At 41.1% G+C, this 27113-nt stretch overlaps 2 protein-coding genes across 7 annotated transcripts; one reads left to right on the top strand and one right to left on the bottom strand.

The window, feature by feature from the left end:
• Nucleotides 1-154: 154 nt before the first annotated feature.
• LOC110605855 (uroporphyrinogen-III synthase, chloroplastic) lies at nucleotides 155-20473 on the top strand. Of its 6 annotated transcripts, none has more exons than XM_043953268.1 (10): nucleotides 155-424; nucleotides 1579-1663; nucleotides 2101-2167; nucleotides 2660-2778; nucleotides 2932-3027; nucleotides 3132-3187; nucleotides 3753-3838; nucleotides 3913-4047; nucleotides 19806-19874; nucleotides 19971-20473. In XM_043953268.1, exons 1-9 carry the CDS (start codon nucleotides 209-211, stop codon nucleotides 19852-19854), a joined length of 909 nt encoding a protein of 302 aa, XP_043809203.1. In that variant the 5' UTR covers nucleotides 155-208; the 3' UTR covers nucleotides 19855-19874; nucleotides 19971-20473. The 6 variants fall into 6 exon arrangements, with proteins under 6 accessions (XP_043809203.1, XP_043809201.1, XP_043809204.1 ...); XM_043953266.1 differs by having other exon boundaries at nucleotides 2098-2167; XM_043953269.1 differs by having other exon boundaries at nucleotides 1579-1666; nucleotides 2098-2167; nucleotides 2932-3015.
• Nucleotides 20399-26158, bottom strand: LOC110605854 (serine carboxypeptidase 1). Its single transcript, XM_021744516.2, has 8 exons — nucleotides 25697-26158; nucleotides 22356-22463; nucleotides 21940-22208; nucleotides 21593-21844; nucleotides 21369-21475; nucleotides 21085-21177; nucleotides 20860-20965; nucleotides 20399-20776 (listed from the first exon to the last, which is right to left on the bottom strand). Exons 1-8 carry the CDS (start codon nucleotides 26082-26084, stop codon nucleotides 20633-20635), a joined length of 1467 nt encoding a protein of 488 aa, XP_021600208.2. The 5' UTR covers nucleotides 26085-26158; the 3' UTR covers nucleotides 20399-20632.
• Nucleotides 26159-27113: the final 955 nt, after the last annotated feature.

The raw sequence follows: 27113 nt of genomic DNA, 5'->3' as shown, positions 1-27113 counted from the left end.
ACACGTGGCTTGCAGCAACTTCTACAGGTGTACCTACTGCAATATCATAATTTATCGTTTGGTTACGCTCTAATTGTAGGGCTTTAATTTTTAATTATGATTTATTTTTCGTTGAGATATTTTGATTAAAATAATAATTATGGAGTCGGAGGCTTAATTTGTTAACAGCTGGCCAATTGGGAATCAGCTCTCTTCCAACACGTCGCCAATGGCACAAGTCTCTCACTTCTGTTTTGCTCTCCTTCTTCCTCCTTCAGCTTCCTCTGCTCCTTTTCGTCTGCAACTTCACCGACGAATTTCTTCTCCGTCTTTTCAAATTCGACCTGTTTCTGCCTCTTCGTCTTCTACTTCAATTTCCGGTTCGAAGCCGAAAGTCGTCGTCACAAGAGAACGAGGCAAAAACGGCAAGCTCATTAAAGCTCTGGTGCCGTACTCCCTTCCTCTTTCTCTCATTTTCTTCTTCTTTTGCTCTATGTTCGTGGAGCATTCTGTTTTATTGCGTTCTATTGATGCTTTGGATTTGTATTTTGTTTTTTAAATTGCATGCGGTGTTCTATTGGAATTTGGACTGGGATTATGTATTCTGTTGACTTTCGTATTTGCTTTTGGATATTAAAGATTTTCTCATTTCAAGTGTTTGATTAAATGCACGGAAGAGACGCTCAGCATTTTCAGCATTTTACTTGTGATTCGACAAATGCAGTTGAATCTTGACATGTAAGAAAATCAAATCTTACATTACCGTTTCCACAATTGAACTGCTCTAAATATTAGAGATTTGAGCCGGTCAAAAGTAGAGGTGGTTTTAGAAGCTTTTGCATCCCTAAACTGAATATATGGAGGAAAAAAAGTCCTTGTAACCCAACTCAAAAGTTTTGGGCTGTGGATTAGTCGAGTTAAGTCAAGTTTGTGCTCATTTTATCAGTGTTCAAGGCAGAGACTTATGTGTGGATAATTGTGAAAAATGAAATTTAGATGTGGTTTACCTGTATAATTAATAAATGAGTTTAGAAAATGCTGGGTATTCTTTAAACTGTTTCGTGATGATTTCCAAAAATGCATCCATCGCAAAAGTGTCTTGAATGCATTCTGCAACCGCTGATATTACATACTCTTTAATTGGATCATCCAAGAAAAGTTGAAATCACTAGAGATGTCATGTTTTTTTTATCTCATGGGAAGTGTTGCATTTATGGTTTTGGTCGCTGGTCTCCTACCAATGGAAAACGATATATTCATCTTAATATTTTCGTTTTCCTAAGCAATGGAAGGTTCAGGAGTGTCTCAACTGTTCACTATTGACTGTGCAGTTCTTTGCAGCAGTCATGAGCTGTTCTGTTTGAAAATTTGGCATTTACGGTTTGTGCATCATGCTCTATAGGCTGTGCAAAAATTGTTTTGCTGATCTTCTTTATCAGGAAGGGGTTGGGGTAATGCTGTTACTGGTATTAGTGCATGAGACGATATGAAGATGCGTACAATGGGCATATATTGGTTATTTGATGCAAAATAAAAAGAGAATAATTCCTTGTTGCTTATGTTTCTCAGAATATATAGTTAAAGATTTTCTTTTTTCAGGCCAAGCTTGGTATCAATTGCCTGGAGCTTCCTTTAATTCAGCACACTCAGGGACCTGATTTTGATAGACTCCCTTCTGTATTGAGTAGTAATCTCTCTAACTTGATGGATTAGTTTTATAGTGGTAGAAAACTCATTTCAATTCACTACATGCTAACTGTTGCTTGTCAGCTTTTCATATTTGGACTCTTGAAAAAGAACTAACTTAGGATCAGGCTGTATACATTTCTCAAACCCAAGGCAGGTCTGAACGTTACTGACAGAACCTGGCTGATTCCTAGCCTGGTATTTTAATGTCTAAATAGCTGGTTGTGCTGATAGTTATGCTTTGTTCATACTTTATATTCTATGCTACTCACCATTTAGTTATAAAAAGGTGATCACAGATTTTTCTATATGTTGATATTGGAATTTCTTGTGCATATTTGTAATAATGACTATTTTGGCTTTCCCTAGACTGGACAACAATTGTGCTAGCTACGTTCTAATTTTCTTACTATTTCGTTATAATGATTTCAGCAGAAGCTTCATTTGACTGGATTGTCATAACTTCCCCTGAAGCAGGCTCAGTATTTCTGGAGGCATGGAAGTATGTGTTTTTAAGTTTTTGACAAGATAGTTTCCCATTTTGAATATCTCACTAGTGCTCCCCTGATTAATCTGCACTGGTGATTCTTCTCCGTTGGATGTATATTTTACTACATGGATGTGGAGAATTTCAGATCTAGTTATTATTGGTTAATGTATTAGTAGAATAAAGACAATGCACTACTATTTTCCCTTTCTATTAAATCCTCCTCTCCTTTCTTTCCTCTGCTTTTTTTCCTTGGTATTGTAGCTCACCCTCTCTCAGAAAATATTCCAATGAATTGCATCATTTCTGGATCTTATATTTGAGTGGTACATCAAAATATTTCTTTGGATTCTGTGTATTGGAGTTTGCAAACAGAATTCTTGTTATCTAAATCATATTGACTAGAGCTATTATTTATTATTGTTTGGATTAACACTATACGTCTCTCTATTATTTTTTTTAAATCTCTAAAATATTTAATGTAAATGTCCTTAACTTGGTCCTTAGGGCAGCTGGAACCCCAAAGGTTAAGGTAGGGGTTGTAGGAGCAGGTACCGCAAGCATTTTTAATGAAGTAATGCAGTCATCAGGGCGATCTCTTGATATTTCCTTTGCACCATCTAAAGGTATTCACAGACGTATAAATATGCCAGCAGTAATATAATCTGTAATATGCATTGAGCTTTTCTTTATTATGCTTTGATAGATCACCAAGCAGTTATGATCATTTGGCACTGTGTCTCATGTGTGTCCTTTTCACGGATCCTTTCTCTGTTCAGCAACAGGCAAGGCGTTGGCATCAGAACTCCCAAAGAGTGAGGACGAAAGATGTACCGTCTTGTATCCAGCTTCTGCCAAAGCAAGTAATGAGATTGGTATATAATCCTTCTAGTTACATGCTTTACTTGCAAAAATTGATTTATATGTGTCAGAAGCTGCAGATGAATATTTTTGAAAATTTTACTTCTGTATGTTTCAGAGGAAGGCCTGTTTAATCGTGGATTTGAGGTTATGAGATTAAATACATATACAACCGTAAGTATTTTAATTTGAGTACTTCATTATGCTCTTTTTTGTACTTGGAAAGAGCATGATAAAACTGATATAATTGAGTTTTGTTTGTGCTATCTTCATAATTTCTCATCTTAAATGGTGTTAAATTATGTATGACAAGTAACTGCCTTCTGGGTAAAAGCTTTATCAGTAGAGTAGGCCTCATGAAGAATTCCAACATGTGATGCTTGTGCATGGGTGGGTTCATCAGGGTGGCTCTCCTTGGTTAGGTTTTAAAGCAGCCAGTGGTATTACTTGACTTGAGGTCATTTCTTGCCCTTTTAGTTTTAAAAATCAAGATTAGTCACTCAAAAGAATCATCCTCATTTAGGTCAGCAGAATACTTTTGTAGTCCTAATATCTAAGTTACAGTTTATCACATTGTTCTTAGATGTATTTATTAAGAGTGTAGCATTGTTATGTTTTTCTTGGCCTGTGGTACAGCTGCGGTTCCTACAATAGCTTAAACCTCATATGCACTAATATGTAATATATAAATAAGTGAGATGTGTCATCAGGTCCCATCATTCATAATTGCCACATTCAGGTACCAGTTGACCATGTTAACCAAATGGAGCTGAAGAAGGCACTTCTTTGCCCGGTCGTTGCAGTTGCTTCTCCATCTTCAGTTCGGTAAGTTGTTGGTTGCCTTTCTGATTAACCAAGTATTACAATGTGGACTTCTTTCATATGCTTCCATTGCACAGTGCCTGGGTCAATCTTATTTCAGAATCAGAGAAGTGGAATAATTCAGTGGCCTGTATTGGTGAGACAACTGCTTCAGCTGCAAAAAGCTTGGGATTGAAAAATGTGTACTTTCCAACTCATCCAGGTCTTGAAGGGTACTCCTCACTCTATTTACCTGTTTTTTCTCATGTCATTCCCTCTAGATCATTACTTATTGGTATCTAGATCTCTGTCTCATAGCTACAGCATTAACACTGACTAGCATCAGGATCTAAGAGTTTAAAAGGACCTCAACTTGGCTTGTTATATTTTTTCTCTTTTCATGCTCAAGCTCGGATTGTTTAAAATATATTAAACTCAAGCTCAGCTTGTCTTAAGCTTGTCTAAATTACAAACAAATAAAAAATTATTAAACGTATAAAGTAATTATATAGACATCATGAAATTCTGATTTAATTAAAGTCCCTTTAATTTTTTTTCTATTTATTTTAACTCCTACAAGAAAAGCAGGGGGGCTTCTCTTTTTTATGGAGAAGCCAACCCCTTCCACTCACCAAAGTTTCCATTGTGGGACTAAAGGAATGTTCTTGTCTAATGAAAACGTTTGTTTATATACAACTATGTTAATCTTTAACCAACATGCAATTGTGGTCTAGTGGTGAAAGTATGGCAGGTTTTGTCATACTTGCACGGATTGATTCCCAGGTAGGCTTTTATTTTTCCCCTTTTGCATTTTGTACTCTCTTCTTTTTTTAATCTCCACTTTTTTGTATTTTTTCTTTTTGTGATTAATTATGACTTCTAAATATTAAATACTTATTCACTCAAACGCTAGTTAAACATTTAATTACATATAAGTTATAATAAAGGAAAATTTCAATTTCATTATTATTATTATATATATGTTATAGTTATTCATTAATAGTTTAAACTTTAATTAGAATGTAAATTTATAATCACTGAATAATAATTGAAAATTGAAAGATATATAGTACACTCATACACCTATAATGTGGCACTATATGATTAAATCATTTTATTTGATTCAAACTTTTTAGGTTTATATTATGCAAATATGGTTTTGCAACTTTTTTACAATTATATTCCAGTAATAAAATAAAAGTATGTATATATCTATATCACATGTTTGTTTGTTTTTTCCTTGAAGAAAATAAACACTTTCAGCATTTAACTCCATGTAGTTCATAGACACTTATTTTTCTACAATTTATCCTATATAGTTTAATTAGACATTAAGGACGATACGATTGAGGATAATAGTAGACTTGTTAGGACTATATTTAGTTAGTTATTTAACACCTTATATTTTATTTACATTTAACATCTTATGTAGTTTAATTAGTTACTAAGACTATACTAGTTAAACTTGAATTTTGAACCTTTTAAAGGTTCAAAGCATGGAGAGAGAGAGAGAGAGAGAGAGAGTCTCAAGGTTCAATGTTTATAGCTCATCACCTTAAAACTATGTAGTTATGATTTATTTAGCAATTCAATATGGATAAAATAGATATACTTAGTTTTTCGGTTTAAAAATTAATTTGGTTTATTAAATTTATCCATATGTAAGTGTAAATTTATTATTTATGACAAATGATTTAACCATTGTGGTTATATGTTATGCTATAATTAACCAATAAACATTAAAAACATAAATATGCCATTTTATGTTTATGTTTATTTTTTTATTTTGAGTGTGTGTATAACATTTAACTTTATTTCTCATATAAAAAAAATAACGAGCCACGAGCCCAAAAATTGGCTCAAGCGTGGGTCATTTCTAAATGAGCAAACAACTTGCAAGGAGCTTGACTCATTTACACCTCCTATCAAGATCTCATAATATATATTGTTTTAGCTTGGGGTTATGTCCTAAGACAAGTATGTCTTAGTTACAAATGGTGAAGTTCCATATCTCTTAGCAATAGTAGTTAACTTATGGTAACTGATGATCTGAGATCCAATAGAATAGGGTTTTACAAGGGTTTTGTATTACTGAATAAGGCTTAAGCTTTCTGAGGAGGGGACTCCTCTTTTATACATTGTCTTGCTTGCTGGTGACGTGTAAAGGTCTCTCCAGGATTGGGCCACGCGTCTCTGCCATGCGGATTCGGAGGTACTAGGGTATCAGCCGCCTGCTCCATGCGTAACGGCTTCTGATTCTCCTCGTGCGTACGTTCGAGCGGATCTGCCAGGCTGTCTGGTGAATATTTTTCTGGATCCTGGGCTGGGCCGAGAGTTGGGCCGGACGCTAAGTCTGAGTGGAGAGGGCCTGCTTCGTGTGGGCTGGGCCGGGCCGGCTTGAGTGAGGAAGATGGGTCGAGCCCGGCCTTGAGGGTCGGATGAGCCAGGCTTGTTATGTATATCAGGTGTGTGGACCTCTACGTCATGGGCCTTGGGCTGTGGTCAAGCCCCTGGCCCGGGGTGAAGGAATCCAGCGGTCATCAATTGCCCCTTCACCTTCTCGGCAGTTATTGCTCCAACTGCCGAGGGGGTGAATACCAAGAACTATTATGATCGCGTCTGTTCGGGTTCAGGTGCCTTAATAACATCCTTTCCTCTTTTTATCGTTGCGTAGTTTCTGAATCCTATCTGCTCTTTCCTCTTTCGGGCTTTTCTTTACTTTCCGCGTTCTCTGCTATCTTTGCTTTCTTGTCATCATTATCTGGACATGTCCTTTCTTTCCTTTCCCATGAATACCTTTTAAGGACTCTGACGGCATTAGTTGAGAATTCGGCTCCCCTGTCCTGCAAAATACAAACTTTCGGATATATATATTAACATCACCTCCTTACCAGTCCCAGGCATTTTGTTGGAGCAAAGGGATTTTTCTTTCGAATTTGTCTGTCTGTTTCCTTCTTCCGGCGGGATTTTTGTATTGCCCCAGGAATTTGCTTTAATCTCGCTTTTATCATCTCGACGGAAAATTATCCTAACTTATCTCTGTTTTGGGACCCTTTTGCAGTACCTGAGATGAAGATGAGTCAATTCAAAATTTTTGAGGATTGAAGGTTACCTCTAAGGAGTTTGAACGTTGTTTCGGGGATCCTTCTGGTAGGGCGGTCGATGGGTGGGACCATTCGGCAAGTTGCTGAAACTACTTCGCCCAGGACTTCTGGTCGACCTCCCCCCCCTGTTATCTTCTTTTGATATGAATGGAAGTGGCGCAAATGCTCAGCTTATTGTTCCTTTTGATGTGAAGTACCAGTATTATTGCTCCCTTCGATGTGAAGTACCAGTATTATGTGAGACTGAGATCTGCTGCACTCAGTCAAGTCTCCAGCGATTTCTTCGAATGTGTACTTCGCGATCTCTTCGGGGCCATAGCCCGAAGACTTATGTTTTTCATGTGTGGTGCACGGCCGGCATTCAATATCTGAGCTTGTTCGAATGTACCGTGCATCACACTCGGGTAACCGAACGTTTGCCCAGGGGGACAGTGAGAAATGCTTATGGGAATCAACTTGTTCAGTTCTCCTATAATAGCGAGACAGATCTTGGCCTTTTCTAAAAAACTCGCATTCCGAGCTGCGAGAAGTCCTCCGAACTGAAGACTAGAATAGTAGGGTAGGTGATAATCGTAGATGATGAAGTATCCGGATATGTAAATCCTTTAAGGATAGTCTTCCATTCTGTAATGTAGGCCTTTGTAACGTGCTGTAATGTACTTTTCTTTTAATGAAATTCTTGTTTTTTACACATACTTGTTCTTTATCTGCCATGGATGAAGTACTGATACTGCTCTTCTTCGTAGCTTTAGCCAACTAACTTTTGTTCCGTTTTTTCCGAGCTGAATTGACCGTATTTCGCGAACTTCTTCTTTTAGTCGATGAGCCGAGCCTCAGGTCTACTTAACCAATTAGACGGGCGGTTTACTCTTCCGAGCTTGACTAACCGACCTGTGCGCTCGGTCTTTTCTTGATGAATTGAGCTTTGAGCCTCCTTTAGCCGACCGAGCTCTCAAGTTATGTTTTCCAAGCTGGACTAATCCGACCTGTGAGCTCGGCCTTTTAATCCTTGAGTTAATTTCTGAGCTCTCAGCTCTGTATGATCCCGAGGTGCTCTTGGCGCCTGTTTCCGATCTCACAGCCTTTGTTTAATAACGATAAATTAAATCTTATAACTTTTTAAGTGATGAGCAAGTCTGACCTTTATCATGCTTTCATCTGCTTGCATCTTTGAGTTTTTCCTTCTATTTTCTTGATACTTACCACGGATGTGGTGAAGTGATGAATCTTGTGGGTTAAGTTGTCTTGGCTGGAAATCAGGTCCGAACAAGTTGGGCTTGCCTAGGCTTTTAAGTGATGGGCTATCATTGTGGACCTGGCCCTTGATAGATGTAGACAAGCCCAGCGATCATCCTTTTGCCCCTTTACCTTCTCTCCGGTTATTACTTAGCCGTTGAGAGGGTAAACTTCGAGAGCAATTAATGATCGCGCCGCTCCAAGACAAAACTGTTCAGATCAACGTTCCGTCTCATCATTGCCTTTCATTTCGAATTCTTTCTGTCTTCCGAAGAAATTAGCTCTCTTCTGCTCTCTGTCTTCCTGCAACTCCTTGTACGGTTTTTCATCCCATCGTGTTCTCAGGTACGCTTCCTTGTTCTCCCATGGCAAGTTCAAAGCTTCCTGATGTTTTTGACCTTGAGTCGCATATTACACCTTCCAACATAACTGATCACATTTCCCGGAGGCTTTTAGATACTCCGTTGTATCTTATTCGAGCACCTCTTCCAAATGAGAGGATAGTTCTTCCTTACCCTCTCCCTCCTGGTTTAGTGGATTCCCAAAAGGTTCGTAGCATAGTGTTTTTCCTGAAGCAGAGAGAATTTGGTCTACCGTTTCCTTTTACCCCTTTCTTTGTTGAGGTCTTTGAATACTTTGGGGTAACTCCTCGAATGTTATCCCCAAATTCCATTTTATTCATGTCCTGTTTCGAGTCTATCTGTCTGGGTTGGGGTTTCGCACCTACGGCCTGTCTGTTTGTCACTTTTTTCCGCCTGGTTAGGGCGAAGCAAAACTTCTATTACTTTTTCCCCCGTAATGGGCTATCTCTTCTTACGGGCTACAAGGATTCTATAAAGGGATGGGTAGAGAATTTCCTTGTGGCGGAGCTGAAACTAGGGTCCTGCCGATCGTGGGATGTGGACCTAAGGTGGGGGGAGATCTTTCCGGGCTGTAACGATCTGCCCGAATTGAGTCTTATTGAGCAGGTCGGGCTGCTTCGACTGATTTCCGTTGAGAGGAAGTATGATGTCGAGAAGTGTATGTTTGCGTCCAACCTTAGGGATATCCGGGACACGGGTATAGTGCTTTGTCCGGCTATTCTGTTTCTTCTTTGCTCATAATATCAGGAAGTATGCTGACTCTTTATAACTTCTTGTTTCTTGCAGCTTCTGAGGTTAGAATGGATGGCATCAAATTCCCCAAGAATCTTGACCTGTCTCGGGAGAACATGCATGCAATTTTTGACGCCTTTGGGGATGGGCGTTCTGTAACTGAGATTGCTGCAGAGCTGGCTCAGGCCGCTTCCTCCAAGAAGGTCAGCCGACCTCCCGTCAAAGCTTCTTCTCGAACTTCCAAGCCGAGCTCTCGCAGCACCAAATCAGCTCGGCCATCTAGCCGTGGTGGGTCGAGCTCAACCTCGACGCCTGCTGAAGGGTCTAGATCCGTTCCAGCCTCCTCAGAGGTCGTGAGGGAAACTTCCCTAGCCATTGTGGAGCAGACCCAAGCTACTGAACAAGTGGGGCAGGGTGCTGCCCATTCTACTGAGGGGGTGTCAGGGGGAAAATCTAAGTCCCCTGTTGAAGACAAGGAGACCTCTGGGACAGGGATGGAGATCATCCTCCTAGAGGATCAAAGCCCAGAGGTTTCTGGTGAAGGTGCCCCTGCCTCTGTGAGGACTGAGCCTGAGGGGTCTGAAGTTGTCCCATCAAAGACCGGGGACAAGCGTCCGACCCCTTCTGGAACGTCTGGAACGTCTCCTGCTCGGAAGAGACCTAGGACTGCTGTAAGGCCTTCTCCACCTCTTCCTCCCATTGGGAAAGAGAAGGGTGTTTCTGTTGTTCCCTCGTCGTCCCCTACTGGCGACGTTCTGAACCCGTCAGGCATTACCTCTGAGTCTCCGGCCAGTGCTGTTGCCGCACTTCTCCGGGAGCGGATGTTTGGCGGAACAACAGAGGCTTCGGATCCTCGTCTTTTGGCCCTGACTGGTCACTTGGCCAGTTCTACCAAGGAGCAGGTGTCCTTCCGATCTCGCTCTCGTGAGGAGCTCGGATCCACGATTAGAGAAATGCTTCTGATGGTAAGTTATTTGTCTCTTTCTTTTGATCTTCTTCATTTCTTTCTCTTAAAGGTTGGCCTCTCTTACCAGGTGACAGGTCTTTCTATGGAAGTGGACGCTCGCGACCACTCTCTCCGGGAGTCCGTGGACAGCCGGATCGAAGAAGCGCGTCGCGATGAAAATCTGACGGCCACCAGTGACGCAAGGGGCCACCTGGTTGCCGCCCGGGAGCAGATCCAGTCTCTCTAGGTGGAGTTGCATTCTGCACTGGAGGCCTCTAAAAGGGCTGAAGACAAAGCGGCTGAGGCAGCAGAGCACAGCAAATCCCTGGAATCAGAGCTGTCTCGTACTTGCAGGGTTCTCCAGGAGACTGATAAGAGGGCAGCTGAGGTGGAAGCTCGTTGTGTAGAGGTTGCAAAGCAGCTGTCCTCTATGACAGCGGCCCTTCAGGAGAGGGATGAGGCTGTAAGCCAAAGAGCTGAAGTCCAGCGCCAGTATGAGGCCTTAAAGGCTGATTTTGAAAGGCTTCAAGCTCACCTGAATGAGGTGAAGGCTCAGAGGGAAAGTGCCCTAGCCCGGGTGGAGGTCCTTGAGCAGGAATTGGGCACAAGTTCTGAACGTATCAAAGATCTGTCTTCATCGGCTGAAGAATTCAACCTTCGCCAACAACAGCTAAAAAATGAAGTCAGGGCTTTGGAACGTAAATGTTTAGCCCTGCTCGAGGTGGTAAAGTGTGCCGAAGGGAAGGCTCAGCTAAAGCGTGAACAGTATATAGCGGAGTATCAGGAGTCTGATGAGCTGAAGGTTAAAATTGAACAGTCCTGTGAAGCTCATCTTCAGGACTACAAAGACTCTTCTGAATTTAAGGAATTTGTAGCTGAGGCTTGTGAAGAACATCTTGATGAGTATAAAGCTTCTGGTGAAATGAAACAGGCTATCATTGATAAGGCCTTCCGCATGTATGTAACTGGCTACAATCGCGGTTTAAGAGAAGCTAGACAGGCTCCTGATATTGCTTTGGCCAAGCTTCGTAGGCGCGAAGTGGACTCAGATGGCGAGTCAGTGCTATACGGGGAGGATGATTTCCCTTTGCCCCGAGGAGATTCCCGGAGGAACATAGACCGGCCAGCTGAGTCTTCTTCAGGGGAATCCGAGCTAGGGTCGGAGGAAGATGATCCTGATTCTGAGAAAGAAGGCCTCCACCCTGGGTCAGAAGTTGCCCCTACTATTAATGTTGAGAGCTCTGGCCCAAGGGACACCGAGCTTCTTTCGGAGGTGACTGTAAATAGAGATAATGCAGGCGAGGGTGTTCTTACTGATGTAAGTCCTTTAAGGACTATTTATCCTCCCACCTCGCCGGAGAGATAAATTGTAACAGTCATTAATGAAATATTAGTTTCCTCTTTTTTGTTTTTCATATTTTTTGAAATTTATCCTTCGTATTTGTGATGTGAACTACATATTTTCATTCATAAGCTCTGAATTAATCTTAAGTTGCGAGCTCAGCTCTTAGCTGATAGTCTGAGAGATCAAATCTCGTACCTTTTTAATGGCAACTATCATGTCTGTTTTTGGCTTTTAGTCCTTCTTTCTTGGTTGTGACTTTGTATATTTGTTCCAGATAAACTGATTTAGGCTTTGATTATAGCCTTTTTATCCTCCTAAGGATTTCTTCATTTATGAGTCCTTCTATGGAGGGAGCTCGGCCTTTCTCTTTGGCTTTCGTATCTTGATCTTTTAAGGATATGAGTCTATCCGAGCTGGGAGCTCGGTCTTGGGCCTTTGTGAATATCGGTCCGAGCTGGGAGCTCGACCTTGAGTTTTTAAGAATATAAGTCTATCCGAGCTGGGAGCTCGGCCTTTTCTTCGAAAGCAAAGTTTTGGCGTTAGCGTCTTTTTCGAGGTCGGGGCTTCTTTAGCTTATTAGGCCTTGTACCTTTTTCATAGGTCGGAACCTGACTATCCGAGCTGGAAACTCGGCCTTTTTCTTTCGTACCTTGAATTTTTGCGGAGATATGTTTATCCGAGCTGGGAGCTCGTCCGCGGCACTTTTATAGCTATTACGCCTCGCGCCTCTTTAGTAGGTCGGAACCTTGTTTTTTTTTTTTTTTTTTTTTTTTTTTTGGTAGCTCCGGGCCTCTCTGTTTTTGTGAGGTCGGAACTATATTTTTGTAAGTTGTCCCTGCATGGGAAAAATTTTTTTATTTTTGGGAGGCTCTTAAGTCCTTCAACAGCCGTTTTTGTTTTCCGGAGATCTTACGAGATCCTGGCTGAGCCGGGGTGGCCTCGGGGCCCCACCGGCTGTCCTTTGTTTTGTTCTTTGTTTTGTTTTCCCGGGAGTTCTAGAGGATCCCGGTCTTCATGCTCTGGGAGGCATCTTTTAGACCCTCACCGGCCGTTTTTGTTTTCCGGAGATCTTACGAGATCCTGGCTGAGCTGGGGTGGCCTCGGGGCCCCACCGACTATCCTTTGTTTTGTTTTCCCGGGAGTTCTAGGGGATCCCGGTCTTCATGCTCCGGGAGGCATCTTTTAGACCCTCACCGGCCGTTCCGGGGTGACCTCGGGGCCCCGCCGGCAGTTTTTTTGTTTTGTTTTCCCGGGAGTTCTAGGGGATCCCGGTCTTCATGCTCCGGGAGGCATCTTTTAGACCCTCACCGGCCGTTCTGGGGTGACCTCGGGGCCCCGCCGGCAGTTTTTTTTTTTTTTTTTTTTTTCCCGGGAGTTTTAGGGGATCCCGGTCTTCATGCTCCGAGAGGCATCTTTAAGATCCTCACCGGCCGTTCCGGGGTGACCTCGGGGCCCCGCCGGTAGTTTTTTTGTTTTGTTTTCCCGGGAGTTCTAGGGGATCCCGGTCTTCATGCTTCGGGAGGCATCTTTAAGATCCTCGCCGGCCGTTCCGGGGTGACCTCGGGGCCCCGCCGGCAGTTTTTTGTGCTCCCTTAGGAGGTCTTGCGCAAGGTTCAGGCTCATGGGCCTTACTGTCGCTTCGTCATCTCAGCTGGTTTTTGTGCCTAACTGAGGTCTTGTTTTCAAGGGATCTTTCTGAGCCCTGTTCTTTCTTTTTCATGGAAAAATGTTTTTCACAAAGATAATCACATTGTATAAACAATTTTCATTTATTCATATTTGTCAAAATACAATGTTTTTCTTTACAAATATTTCAAGGGAAATACCTTTTTAAGTGCTGGATGTTCTAAGCGTGGGGCTCGGGGTTTCCTTGCATATCTTCAATTCGGTATACCCCGGGCTTAACCACTTTTGTCACCTTGAATGGACCTTCCCAGGTCGGTGCTAGCTTGCCTGCGGCTGCTCTTTTTCCTGTAGCTTCCAGGTTTCTTAAAGTCAGGTCTCCCACCTTCAAGCTTCTTTCTCTGACCTTTTGATTGTAATATCTTGCCGCTCGTTGTTGATAAGCAGCAGTTCGGACTTGGGCTTCTTCCCTAACTTCTTCAAGAGCATCTAGGTTGCTCCTTAATTTGTCCCCATTAGCGTTCTCACTAACGAATTGAACTCGATGAGTGGGGATCTGCAACTCAACTGGGACTACAGCCTCTGTGCCATAAGCAAGTGCAAACGGGGTTTCTTGAGTGGGCGCTCTGGGAGTGGTTCGGAGTGCCCATAGAGTGCTATTGAGTTCTTCTGCCCAATTCTCCTTTGCGCCATCCAGCCGTTTCTTTAATCCTTGAAGGATAGCTCTATTAGTGACTTCCGTTTGGCCATTAGTCTGAGGATGAGCCACGGAGGAGAACTTATGCCATATGCCCATGTTCGTCGTGAAGGCTCTGAAAGTGCTGCAGTCAAATTGTCTGCCGTTGTCTGAGATAAGTACTCTTGGTATGCCAAATCTGCAGATGATATGTCCCCATACGAAATCTATCATCTTGCGAGCTGTGATTGTGGCTATTGCTTTTGCCTCTGGCCATTTCGAGAAATATTCCATAGCCACCACTACGAATTTTCTTTGCCCCGTAGTCTTGGGGAAAGGTCCCAGGATGTCAATTTCCCATTGTGAGAAAGGCCATGGACTGGATATGCTTGCTTGAGGAGTGGCAGGGGTCCTGATGGCATTAGCAAATCTCTGACATACGTCACACCTCCGGACAAACTCTTCTGCTTCTTTTTTAACAGTGGGCCAGTAGTATCCTTGCCTGAATATTTTGTTAGCTAATGTCCCTGCTCTCTCGTGAGCCCCACATAGGCCTCTATGTATTTCCTCCATTACCTTTGCAGCTTCTTCCGGACTCACACACCGGAGCCATGGGCTGGACTTCCCTTTTCTGTATAAAGTTCTCCTTATTACTTGGTAATTGGCAGCTCGAGCTGCTATCTTTTTGGCTTCAACTTTATCTTCGGGGAGTTCGCCCTTTTCCAAGTATCTCAGGTATGGAGTCATCCAAGTTGGGCTCTGTTCCACCTGCAGTACTGTGTTTGTCTTCTTGAAAGCAGGTGTGCTGACATGCTGTATGTATACTTCATCAGGGAGCTACTCTAACTCTTCTTTGGTCAGTCGACTAAGCAGGTCTGCCTCCTCATTTTCATCTCGAGGTATCCTCTGAAATCTGGTAATAACTCCTCGGCTCGTGAGGTCGGCTTCCACAGTTTTTACTTTATCGAGATAACTCTGCATGATGGGATCTCTGGCCTGATATACTCCCGTCACCTGGTTGATCACCAGCTGAGAGTCACTATTCACCTCGAGGTCGGTTACCCCTATTTCCAAAGCTTCCAACATTCCGTTCACCAAGGCTTCATATTCGGCCACATTATTAGAAGTTTTGAATTCTAGCCGTAAGGCATAACATACTTTAAAGCCCTCCGGCCCCTTAAGTATTATCCCAGCGCCACTGCCCTCAGAGCCTGATGCTCCGTCTACATATAGCTTCCAGCTGGACTCTTGGGAAAGCTCTCCCTCTCCTTCTTTTCTTGGTATCTCCGAGGATGATCCTTCCTTCTCCTCGTTGAATGAGCATTCTGCTATGAAGTCAGCCAGCGCTTGAGATTTTATAGTTGTCCGAGGTCGGTACTCCAGACAGTAAGGGCTGATTTCCACGGACCATGCTAACATCCGTCCTGAAGTTTCCGGCCTACGTAGGATCTTCTTTAAGGGTTGGTCCGTCATCACAACTCCTTGGTGGCCTTCCAGATAAACTTTGAATTTCCGGACTGCTAACAACAAGGCATACGCCAATTTTTCAATGTTCGAGTATCTGACCTCAGTGTCTCTGAGTACCTTGCTGACGTAGAAAACAGGTTTCTGCTCCCCTTCTTCCACTCTTACTAGTACTGCGCTGACTGCTTGCTCTGAGGCTGCCAAGTATATCAGGAGTTCTTCCCCTTTTATGGGGCTGCTGAGCACGTGAGGCGAGCTGAGGTATTCCTTAAGCTCTGTGAAGGCTTTTTGGCAGTCTTCTGTCCATTCAAAATTCGGAACCTTCCTCAATTTTTTGAAGAATGGCAAACACTTTTCTGCCGACCTTGACATAAATCGGTGAAGCGCCACTACTCTCCCGGTTAATCTCTGGACGTCCCTTACACAGGTCGGCTCTGGCATATTCAATATGGCTTCCACCTTCTCCGGATTGGGCTTAATGCCTTTTCCACTCACCATGTATCCCAAGAACTTTCCTCCCCTGATGAAGAAAGCACACTTTGCTGGATTCAATTTCATCCTGTATTGATCTAACACCCCAAATATCTTCCTTAAATCCGTTATGTGTTGTTGAAAAGTTGAATTTTTAACCACCATGTCATCCACATACACTTCTACATTCTTGCCGATCTGATTCTTAAAGATTTTATTCATTAATCGTTGGTAAGTTGCCCCGGCGTTTCTTAATCCGAAGGGCATAGCTCTGTAGCAGTAAGTCCCATCTTCAGTTATAAATGAGGTCTTCTCCTCATCCGTCTTTTCCATTGGGATTTGGTGGTAACCAGACATAGCATCCAAAGAAGACATATAATCAAAACCGGCCGTTGAGTCGACCATCTTATTAATATCGGGGAGGGGGTAACAATCTTTAGGGCAGGCCTTATTCAGGTCGGTAAAATCTATACACATCCTGTATTTGCCATTGGCTTTTTTGACTAACACAGGATTTGCCAACCACTGTGGGTACATAACCTCCCTAATAAAGCCTGCCTCTTCTAGCTTCTGCACTTCTTCCTGGGTAGCCTGCTGCTTCTCTCTTCCCACTACTCTCTTCTTTTGCTTTACTGGTCTGGCCTCGGGGAGGACATTCAATCGGTGTGTCATCACTTTGGGGTCAATTCCCGGCATGTCTGAGGGCTTCCATGCGAAGGTCGGCGCGTGACCTCGGATCAGGGTCATGACTTCACCTTTTTGTTCTTTGGTGAGGCTGGCATTAAAACTGAAGACCTTGCTTGCATCTGCTTCTGATAAGGGGAAAGTCTCCAACTCTCCGACTGGCTCTGTCCGGGCTTCTTTTGTTTCATCTCTGACCTCCAGAACTTCCGAGTCAAGTGCTTCTCCAGTTGAGCTTGGCTCTGTTACTGTGGCCAAGTATACCGCCCTTGCTTCTTCCTGGCTGCCCCGGACCATTCCCACTCCTTCTTCCGTTGGGAACTTGAGTGCCAAATACCTGATGCTAGTGACAGCTTCAAAGTTGAACAACGCCGGCCTCCCCAAAATCGCATTGTAGCTCAGTGGGAGTTTGACCACCAAAAACACCTCATGATGGGTGCGAGCTCTGGGTGCTTCTCCCAAGGTAAGGGCCAGCTTCACCTTCCCTTCTACAAGTACCGGTGCTCCTCCGATCCCTTTGATGGGTGACTGGTCCCGAACCAGCTGTTCCTCTGGGATTCCCATCTGCTGGAAAACCCGATATGGCAATAAATTGACCTTACTCCCATCATCCACCAGAACCTTCTTCACCCGAAAATTATGAATGACTGCTTCAATGACAAGCGCGTCATCATGGGGCATCTGAATGCCCTGTGCATCTTCCGAAGAGAAAGCGATGGTCATGGGAGAGTGTTCAACGATCTGCATAACCTCGCCATTGCTGGTCTCCCCTTCCCGGTTTCTCTTCTTTCCTCGACGGTTCATCCGTCCTCCAGTTCCTCCAACAATCATATTAATAGTCCCACTGGACCCATCATTCACTGGTCCAGCTCCAGTTCTCCTGGGCATCTGGGCTGCCGGACCGGGTTGAGGCCTCTGCCCCTCCGGTTTCTTCACAAAATTTTTGAGATGCCCCCTTTTTATCAATCTTTCAATCTCCGCGATTAACTGAAAACAGTTATTTGTATCGTGGCCATGCGTCCGGTGGTACTGACAATACTTGTCAGGATTCCTCTGATCTGCTTCCGACTTCAAAGGTTTGGGCCACTGGAGAAACTCCTTATCCTGGACAGCCATGAGCACCTCGGCTCTGGACGCATTTAATGGAGTCGGTTTTTTCGGGACCCAAGGAGGGAGCACTCTTGGTTCATGAGCCCTGGGAGGAGGGGAGGCCTTTGATCCCTTATTTCCCAGGCCTGCTTGTACGGCTCAGGCCTCTTTCCACGCTTCTTCTCGTGTTTCTCCGGCCTCCCCTCCTCCGGGGCTTTCTCTTTTCCTGCCACCCCTTTGGCAAATCTACTCGTTACTAAGGCGTCATCCTGCCTTATATACTTTTCCGCCCTCTTCATCAACTCGGCCAGTGAGGTCGGAGGTTTCCTGCTCAAAGAACCAAAGAACTCGGCAGAGGTTGTTCCCTTTTGCATGGCCTCTACCGCCCTTCCTTCGTCAAGCTCGGGAATCTGCAGGGCCTCCGTATTGAAACGGGCGACATACTCTCTGAGGGATTCACCAGCTTTTTGTCTCACTGTTTCCAGATAGCTCGTCTTCCTATCTGCTGGCACCCCGGCTACGAACCGGCTAATGAAGCGGGTGGCAAGATCTCCGAAACTTTTAATGCTTCCGGCCTCCAGGCTGTTGAACCATGCCCTCGCTGGTCCCGAGAGCGTTGTTGGGAACACCTTGCACATCAGAGCATCTGACAGAGTTTGCAACTCCATGAAGGTCTTATAGTTCATGACATGCTCTCTCGGGTTACCAGCCCCATTATAGGCCGCCATCGGCGGCATCATAAACTTTTTGGGAACGGTCTCCTGCTGCATTAACTTTGAGAAGGGAGAAGAAGTAGGCAAGGAGGTTTGACTCTGATCTTTCTTACCTAGCTCGGCTAGGAGCTGCTCCTTCAACCTTTTCAGCTTTTGGTTCATTTTCTCGTCTTCCGGGCTGGATCTTTTGCCCAAACTACATTCTTCCTCCTCTGTTTCAGTTCCCGTTTCCCTGGTTGTTTCAGCAGAATAGTCGTCCACCTCTTCATTTTCTATCAACTCTCTTGCCCTTCTCCCATGGATTCGGGCCTCCGGTTCTTCCTCTTCTCCGGCATCGTGGTTGTTAGTTTGGAGGCGGGCAGAGGTAGGTTGGGGTTCATCGGTTCTGGGTTCCTCCACTACTGGGAGTGCGTTTACTGGGGTGCTAAGTCCCCTTTGTTGCATTATCTGCCCCAACCAGTGAGCAGTGGTTTGTAGCTGGAGAGCCATGGTTTGAATGTCTTGGTTAGACAGGGTCATGGTGGGAGTATTCCCTGCCAAGCTTGGCGAGGGATTAAGAGAAATAGGTGTTTGGTTATTCAACGTTGTAGGGCTAGAAAAGGAGAACTGCTGCCCATCTTGGGCAGAGCTCAGGTCATTTGGAATATTAAGGTTACTTTCTTGGTGGTTTGCCATCGTGGATCTCAGTGGGTTTTGAAAGTGAAAACTCCGGTGATGAAAAGATCTCCTTCGTTTCCCACAGACGGCGCCAATTGATGATCTGAGATCCAATAGAATAGGGTTTTACAAGGGTTTTGTATTACTGAATAAGGCTTAAGCTTTCTGAGGAGGGGACTCCTCTTTTATACATTGTCTTGCTTGCTGGTGACGTGTAAAGGTCTCTCCAGGATTGGGCCACGCGTCTCTGCCATGCGGATTCGGAGGTACTAGGGTATCAGCCGCCTGCTCCATGCGTAACGGCCTCTGATTCTCCTCGTGCGTACGTTCGAGCGGATCTGCCAGGCTGTCTGGTGAATATTTTTCTGGATCCTGGGCTGGGCCGAGAGTTGGGCCGGACGCTAAGCCTGAGTGGAGAGGGCCTGCTTCGTGTGGGCCGGGCCGGCTTGAGTGAAGAAGATGGGTCGAGCCCGGCCTTGAGGGTTGGATGAGCCAGGCTTGTTATGTATATCAGGTGTGTGGGCCTCTACGTCATGGGCCTTGGGCTGTGGTCAAGCCCCTGGCCCGGGGTGAAGGAATCCAGCAGTGGAATCCAGCGGTGGAATCCAGCGGTCATCAGTAACTATAATCTAAATCATTCTCAGTCATTCTTGTTGTCATCATTATATCCTTTTATGTGAAAGAGATCTCTTATTTGACTGCAAGCCCTTATTTTCTGACAATGTTGCTCATGTGTCTCTTCATTTCTTGCTTTGATGCTACTTTTAATTTCATGAAAGGAATAAATTTGTTTAGCCTTTTTTCCCCTTCAATTCAATATATTATTTCATGGAGAGGGCTTGTTTAACAAATGCTTCACATGATAACTAGCTGCCTTTTTCTTCATCGGCAGGTGGGTAGGGAGCATCCTTGAAGCATTGAGTGCACATGATAACTCCTAGAAGTTAGAAGTGTTTTTCAGGTAGTTGCTGCTTTTCTGTTTCTTTTCTTATCCGTAGTCACTGTACTCAACAATCTTGTCTTCTTGGTAAAAGGTTAATTGAATTATATTCTTTAGTTTCCTGCAAGTCCTCGGCATATAAGGTATAAGAAGATTGATGCGTTTCCTAAAATGCCAAGGCCTGCAAAAGCTGGTAGCAAAGCATAATGAAATTATTTATTCAAGCTGCAAGCAAAAAGGGGGCAAAATGTTTTGTTTTTTCGGGAGAGATCCAAGTCCAGTTGTCAGAGCTATAGTTTGAAGACCATTGAGGTTTTTGCTGTAAACAAAGCTATTGAAATGATATTGCCAGCAAGGGAGCCTCTCAATTTGTGTATACATTTTTTTTATGAAAAAAATTCATTACATCAATCAGTAGATGTTCACTAACACTGGAATGGAATATTACCACTTCTTGATCTTCTGACAACGAGTGGAAAATTTTATTAGGTTAGTCTATCTGTATCTTTGTATTATAGCCATTGAACACTTGAAACTTCTGGAGATTTAAAACTTGAAAAGCTTTCACACTTATGTTTATATTACCTGTTATATTTTAAAATGTGTACATCTTAAATTTCTGTTATTGTACCACATAACTATCAAATGTTTGATGATCTATATTCTTTTGCTGAACTTGAGATGAATTTTACACCCAAAACTCGATCATGTTCTTATTAAATGTTTCTGGAACATAAATGATAAGATAATTGTTACATGGAATGGCTTCCAATGTGTCCTTAAGAGGAAGGAGGGAGCGTTCCCAGAAGGAAAGAGTATATCATGGTTAGTGCTCTCTCTGGTTGGTAGCTCGGGACGGTATGCCCAGATCCTCTAACTGTGACGAGTGTGAGCCCTTGGTACTCCTCCACATATCCTCCAACCTGAAATCGTTTGTATTCAAATAATACATGAATTAGTTCTTGGTTTGGGTTTTAATGCTGGGTGTGAAATTATTAGAATTTACCTCATTATTGGCGTACCAAGGTTGCCAAGGCGTTGTGATTGCAAGTTTGAAGGTGTTTATGGCATACCTAGATGAGGTTACTGATACTACCGAGTCTACGTCGCCACTGCAGATCTCATTTTGAACGAGGTTCAAGCGTTAGATATTGCAAGTTATCATGCGAAAATGAAATGATAGGCTTGACAGAAAATAATGAATAATTGGTATTTCGAAATAGCAAGTCACCTGTATATCCACAATCTAATCCCGCTTGCCATTAGCTTCTCGATGGTGGGCAGAATTGTTGTTGGACTGTCCGTCCATTTTACTAGATGACCTCTGCTCACCAGGTGGGAACCAATTTATTAGACATCAAATTTAATTATGTTCATTGTAATTAATTAACAATTATAAGCCAATGCATTTTTAACTCTTTTATAACGAAAGCAATCATTTATGTATAAAATGAAAAGGGGGAAAAGGGAATTAAGGAAGGCATGAGAATTCAAGTTATGCTATGCAATGCATACCTGCAAGCCTGCCACTCTGTACCCTTTGCATGAAGAGCTGTTTGCACCTCGGCAAGATTTAGATAGGACAGTACATAGTAACTGGAGCAGGGATCGAAATCCTTGACCTAATGATTGAATAAATAGATATATAGATAAATCAATTCAAGCTCACCTTCTGCTTCAGCTGCTTATTTTATTTTATTATCCTGGAACATGAATTGGTGATCTCCATGAATACTTACAGAACCAGGTGAGCCAGATTTTGGTGGTGATTGATTGCAGAGAGGTGCATAAATGTTGTAGTAGTCGAGGTTCCCGACTTCCGTATCTCCCTGGTCCTGATAATCAAAGCACTTGCTTGAGAAATTCCCAGTAAGGAAGTCACAGTACTCGTTGATTCCTGCATTGGTTTCGTCAGAATTCAGAGCATGTGTCCAGTAATAATCATATGTTCCCTTGATGGCAGTGTTATCATCTATCCATGCATTCCCAATCTGTACCATCAGTTATTCAGCTTCTCGAGATTTAAGGGAAGGAATGAATCTATAGAGACAAAAAATTTGGATATTTTTATGGAATATGAACTCACAGCAATGCCTTTGAGGTTGATTGTCTGATTTGTAGTATTGTTATTCGAGAGGATTGTATAAGCAAGTTGGGGTACATAATGACCCGCATAGCTCTCCCCAGTTATGTAGAAGTCGCGACTTTTATATTGGGGGAACCTCTCCAGCCAGTTCACCAGAAAAGTGTAAGAATCCTCCGCTGTTTTCTTGTCGCCGGTGATATAATCTGAGGAAGTATTTGAATACGAAAACCCAACTCCGGCTGGAGATTCTAAGAAGATGACGTTTGCAACTGCCAAATTTTTATCATTCATTAATTGCAGATTATGTGTTCGATAAAGTATATGAAGATTGAGATTGAGACAGTTAAGTGTCACGATCATCAATTTTATTTCAACACATTATCATTACTTCGAGGATGAGGAAAGAATTATGCTACCATTGTTCCAAGCATACTCATTTCTGTATAGTGTCCTTCCGTCACTGTTGACTCTGAAAGGTCCCAATTCTTCCATGGCTCCATATCCTAGAGATGAGCATCCAGGCCCTGTATAATAAAACAATATCACGTTGTTTGTTCATGAAACCATTTTTTGTTTCCTACAGAATTACAGATTACAGCAGCTATGCACTCAATGAGGACAAGGTTGGCGGTGTCACGGCAGTTCTCCAGATTGCTATATGCAACGTCATTGTTTGCCATCGTCTGCTTTTGTTAAAGTTGGGAGCTGGGATGGGATCTGCGTCCTGGGTAAGTGCTAATTGATTTACAGCTTTTAGAGCTCATTTATGAAAGAGATTAGAAGTAACCATTTAGAAATGTCCTAAATAGATGGATTTGAGGTGTCCTTCGCTAGAAGTATTTTCATGCTAGATCAAAGACCATATTGTTTAGGAAGCAAATCAATTTTAACTCAAGTAGACTGGGAAAAAGGGAAAAAAAAAATAAAAAACAAAGAAGAAGAAAACGAAATACCGACTGTGACTTGTCATGATAAGCGAAAAACTGTAAGAAATCGCGAGCTTTTTGCTTTTCCAAATTAAAGAAAAAAAAAAATTCTCAAACCAAGGTCAAAAAAACGTTTTTTCTGAATTACATTCAAACGTGACTTTACCGTACTTAAAAATGCGATAGATTCTACCGTATTTTAAAAATACAATAAAAAAAATAATTAAAAAAAATTATTTAAATACGTTATCGCACTTCACAGCATGTATGAATACGGCACAGCCGCACTCAATAAATTAATATTGAGAGTATAAATTTAATTTATAATTTTATTTATTTAATTATATATTAAATTTATAAAATATAATTATAAAAACTATATTAATATTAATATTAATATTAATTAATTTAAGTTATTTATAATATAATATTATATTTATTAATTTATATAATTTAATTATATATTAAATTTATATAAATATAATTATAAAAATTATATTAATATTATTATAAATATTAATTATTTTAATTTATTTATAATAAAACATTATATCTTCCATATTTATCATTTTATTTTATTATTTTTATTATAATTAATTTATAAATATTTATAAATTATAAAAATTATAAAAAATTAAATTTTATTTTATTTTATATTTTTTTTCTCACGTAAAAATATTCTATAAATATTGCTTTTTAATATTTTTATAATCTTCACAAATATTGATAGCCGAAAGTGAGAATATGAACGTCGACCACAGATTATATACAACTCGATATTCTTAAAAAAGGAGGAGAAGGATATATATTAACTTATTTTTATTATATTTTATTGTTTCTAAATATTTATATGTATTTTTTTATTTAATTTTTTATACTTTCTACATTGATAAATATGATTAATAAAATAAATTGTATATATCCTTACCATTAATTAATATATTTGTAAAATAAATTATACTAATATATTTTTTGAACTGAAAATTGAGGATTAAAAAAATAGAATATGAGATTTTTCAAATTTACATATATGCCTGTACCACCAGATTAAGTATGTGGATGCTATATTAATATATTTATATATATTCTTAGCATTAATTAAATTATATAAATCAATAAAATAAAATAATAAATATGATAAATATAATATTATATTGTAAATAATTTAAATTAATTAATATTAATATTAATATAATTTTTATAACTATATTTTATAAATTTAATATATAATTAATTAAATTAATAAAATATAATAATTAATTAAATAAAAATTTATTAATTAATATTAATATAATTTTTATAATTATATTTTATAAATTTAATATATAATTAAATAAATAAAATAAAATATTAAATATTAAATTTATATTTTCAAATGATTGAGTGCGGCTGTACCGACTCATACATTACTGCACTTCAAAACCGCGGTAATGTATTTAAATATTTTTTTTTTAATTATTCTTTCTTATCGCGCTTGTCGCGGTATACTCTACCGTAATTTAATTTTAAAATGTCATTTTTCACCTTGATTTCTGAAAAAAATTTTCTTTGACCAGTTTGATAAATTTTTTTTTTTAAACTTGAAAAAGCAAAAAGCCCAAGAATCGCTACAATAGCAACAGGAGTGTTAGTGAATTATGCTCTAGAGAAAGCATCAAGTGTAATGTTTCCACTCAGATCACAGTTGGAACTTGAAAAGTGGGAAATACCCACATTGGCCCATGATGGAGAAAAAAGAAATGGCTTGTAATGAAATCAAGCTTAAATTATCTTTACTAGAAGTATGCAGATTTAAGCTCATTTTGTGCTCCAACTCCCTCGAGCCCAGGTCTAGAAAATCCAATAGGGTATTAGGCTCAATGGGTCACAACAATTTTAGAACCTGACGTCAGCAACCCTGTTCAGAGCTGAAAAGAGATGAACCTCAATTGCTAGCCCATGCATGATGCAAATGTAATGATAATTTTATAAATGAGGCTAGAATCCAAACTATATGGCTTAGACATTTTGGGGTTGGAGCTCAAAGGTTCAGCCCATTCTACAAAAATTTGTCCAACAATAAATTAGGCAGCCATCATCTCTAATTTTTATTTTTATTTTTAATGAAAATATCAAGAGAGGTCAATATCAATGTCATGGGAAGGTGTTCCTTCTAATGGTTGCATTGATTGAATATTTGAAGTTGAAACTGTCCAATGAAGATGTCCCAAATAGTATAAAATGTAGATTCAACCTTGAAAGTGCAGAGCTTTAAAATCATCTAAGTAATGTTACTTTTTACCAAAGAATAAAAGTTCAGCAGGATCGCTGGGTTGGGAGGGGCGGGGGGGGCTACCTCTTGAGTTTTAACGACTCATATTTAGCTAGAGATAATTGCTGAGTTTAAAAAGGTCACTGTCTTATGGAAATGTGATAAGATTTAAGTGCTAATCCCACTTTGAAAATGATCATGTTGGCAGTTCAGTGCTTGAAACAGAAACAAATTGGGTATGTGCCAGCAAGTTGGCCTTTGGAGTTGGCAAGTGCAACTTTCCTCATTTGAGAAACGCACTCCAGAATTACTCAAGTCCTATTTTATCACAAGTTTGAGCAAGCTAGGGAGACCTAGATGCCTTTCTTCTTCTAGGTGTGTATGAACACGTATAAGATTTAGATGTATGCAAATGAGGAATCTGTAGGAAATCTAAAGGACTGTTAGTCACTTGTATATGTTACTGTCAACATGCTTAGATGATCCTACAGTGTATTACTACTAAAAAGGCTGTGTATCTACTTCTTATTTTCTCACTTCCTTTGACATTGCTGGTTAAAGTAGGTGTAGTATGTATTACCTCCATTCAGCCATAATACCAGTGGTTTGGTGGAAGAATTCTGAGGTGATTCAACAAAATAATAGAATAGCGCCCTTCCATTTTTGGGATCAACTGTAACATATCCTGCATACTGATTAAAATCCACTCCTTTGGGCTGTCCTGGCAAAGTATCAATCTTATCAGCTTCCATCAATCCTTCCTGGGAACCTATGTAAAGTGATGATGGGGGACTGTACTCTGCATCTTCTTTATTCCACGACTCTGTGTGAGAAGCAGAGTTGAGTTTATGAGATCTAATTATCTCGCGGAGGTTGTTGACCTGGTTGGCATCACAGAAACTGTGGATAGCCAAGAGGTGGAAAGAGAGAAGCAATAACAACAATGATTTGAGGGTGGTCACTTCCATTTTCTTGGTGCCAGGAAGTTATTGTTTGATTTGCCAAGGACTTGTGCTATTTATACATAAGCACTAGACAAATAGCTGTCTAGGGCGATAATACTGATGGGTTCTATTGCATGACAGCATAGGTATTGACAACTTGTAGCAATTACCTAGAAATATTATGGGGCTGGGCATTCTTGCTGCATTGTTCTCCACAGGGGAACTTTCGCTTGACTTTCTTTGGCGTACAAGGAACATCTTTTATATTTTTGAAGTTCTTGGGCCTGAATTTGTCTTCTTCTTTGTCTGGATTCTGGCTCAAGGAAAAGGGCTTCTGTCTATTTTTTGTTTTCTGATCCAAAAGTATCGTCAAGTTGATAACCATAGGCAATAAACTGCATAATGATCTCCTAAAATTGCATCTTGGTTTGAGTAATTGAACTGAATGACAGAATGGAATCGGTTTGTGGTCAATTAAAATTCTTCATTTGCTTAGCTTTAAGGAATATATATACAGGAACCCAAAGCGGGGGGAAACATTGGATGAGGGACCACAAGACAAAATGGAAAGCGTACCAAACGCAACTTCAACGAAAGGTATCTTGACAGAAAAGGTTTTTTCGAAGGCTTCAAGCCCTTCAAATATCTCGCCATGCTAGGCTTTTAATCCTCTAAGATCTCATATTCTAACCGGCGTTAGATAAACTACCATTTAGAGCAGCCCATATGAGGTACAAAACACTGCAGGTAATATAAAATATTCATACTCTGTGCCAACATAAACTGTTATTGAACAGTAGGATGAGAAGAGCAAGAAGTCTTCTGTTGTTGAACAATATAAATCCCTCCAACCTTTTTTTTTTAAATACAAAGTAAGTTGGCAAAGTTTTACCTTCGTTTGAAACATATGTGCATATAATGAGGATAAGCTTGTAAACTAAATTCATAACATGCATATCCACACTCTCCCATGTTCATCAACCCTTAAATGATTGGCAAGGCTGTTACTGCTTAATCTTTCTAAGGCCTTTTTTTCACTGTTTTAGAACATAT

The sequence above is a fragment of the Manihot esculenta genome, chromosome 18, assembly GCF_001659605.2.
Source record: "Manihot esculenta cultivar AM560-2 chromosome 18, M.esculenta_v8, whole genome shotgun sequence".
Taxonomy (NCBI): domain Eukaryota; kingdom Viridiplantae; phylum Streptophyta; class Magnoliopsida; order Malpighiales; family Euphorbiaceae; genus Manihot; species Manihot esculenta.
The sequence above is the reverse complement of the archived record's forward strand: the minus strand, read 5'-3'. Positions and strand labels throughout refer to the sequence as shown.

Bases quoted from the DNA above. Each gene is read 5' to 3' on its own strand.
- LOC110605855 (XM_043953264.1), top strand. From the start codon at position 209: ATGGCACAAGTCTCTCACTTCTGTTTTGCTCTCCTTCTTCCTCCTTCA. The intron at 425-1,578 runs GTGCCGTACTCC...TTCTTTTTTCAG, and splicing joins GCAAGCTCATTAAAGCTCTG to GCCAAGCTTGGTATCAATTG. The intron at 4,048-19,805 runs GTACTCCTCACT...CTTCATCGGCAG, and splicing joins ACTCATCCAGGTCTTGAAGG to GTGGGTAGGGAGCATCCTTG.
- LOC110605854 (XM_021744516.2), bottom strand. From the start codon at position 26,084: ATGGAAGTGACCACCCTCAAATCATTGTTGTTATTGCTTCTCTCTTTC. The intron at 22,209-22,355 runs GTAGCATAATTC...AAAATTTGGCAG, and splicing joins TGAGTATGCTTGGAACAATG to TTGCAAACGTCATCTTCTTA. The intron at 20,777-20,859 runs GTAAATTCTAAT...AAACGATTTCAG, and splicing joins CTTGGTACGCCAATAATGAG to GTTGGAGGATATGTGGAGGA.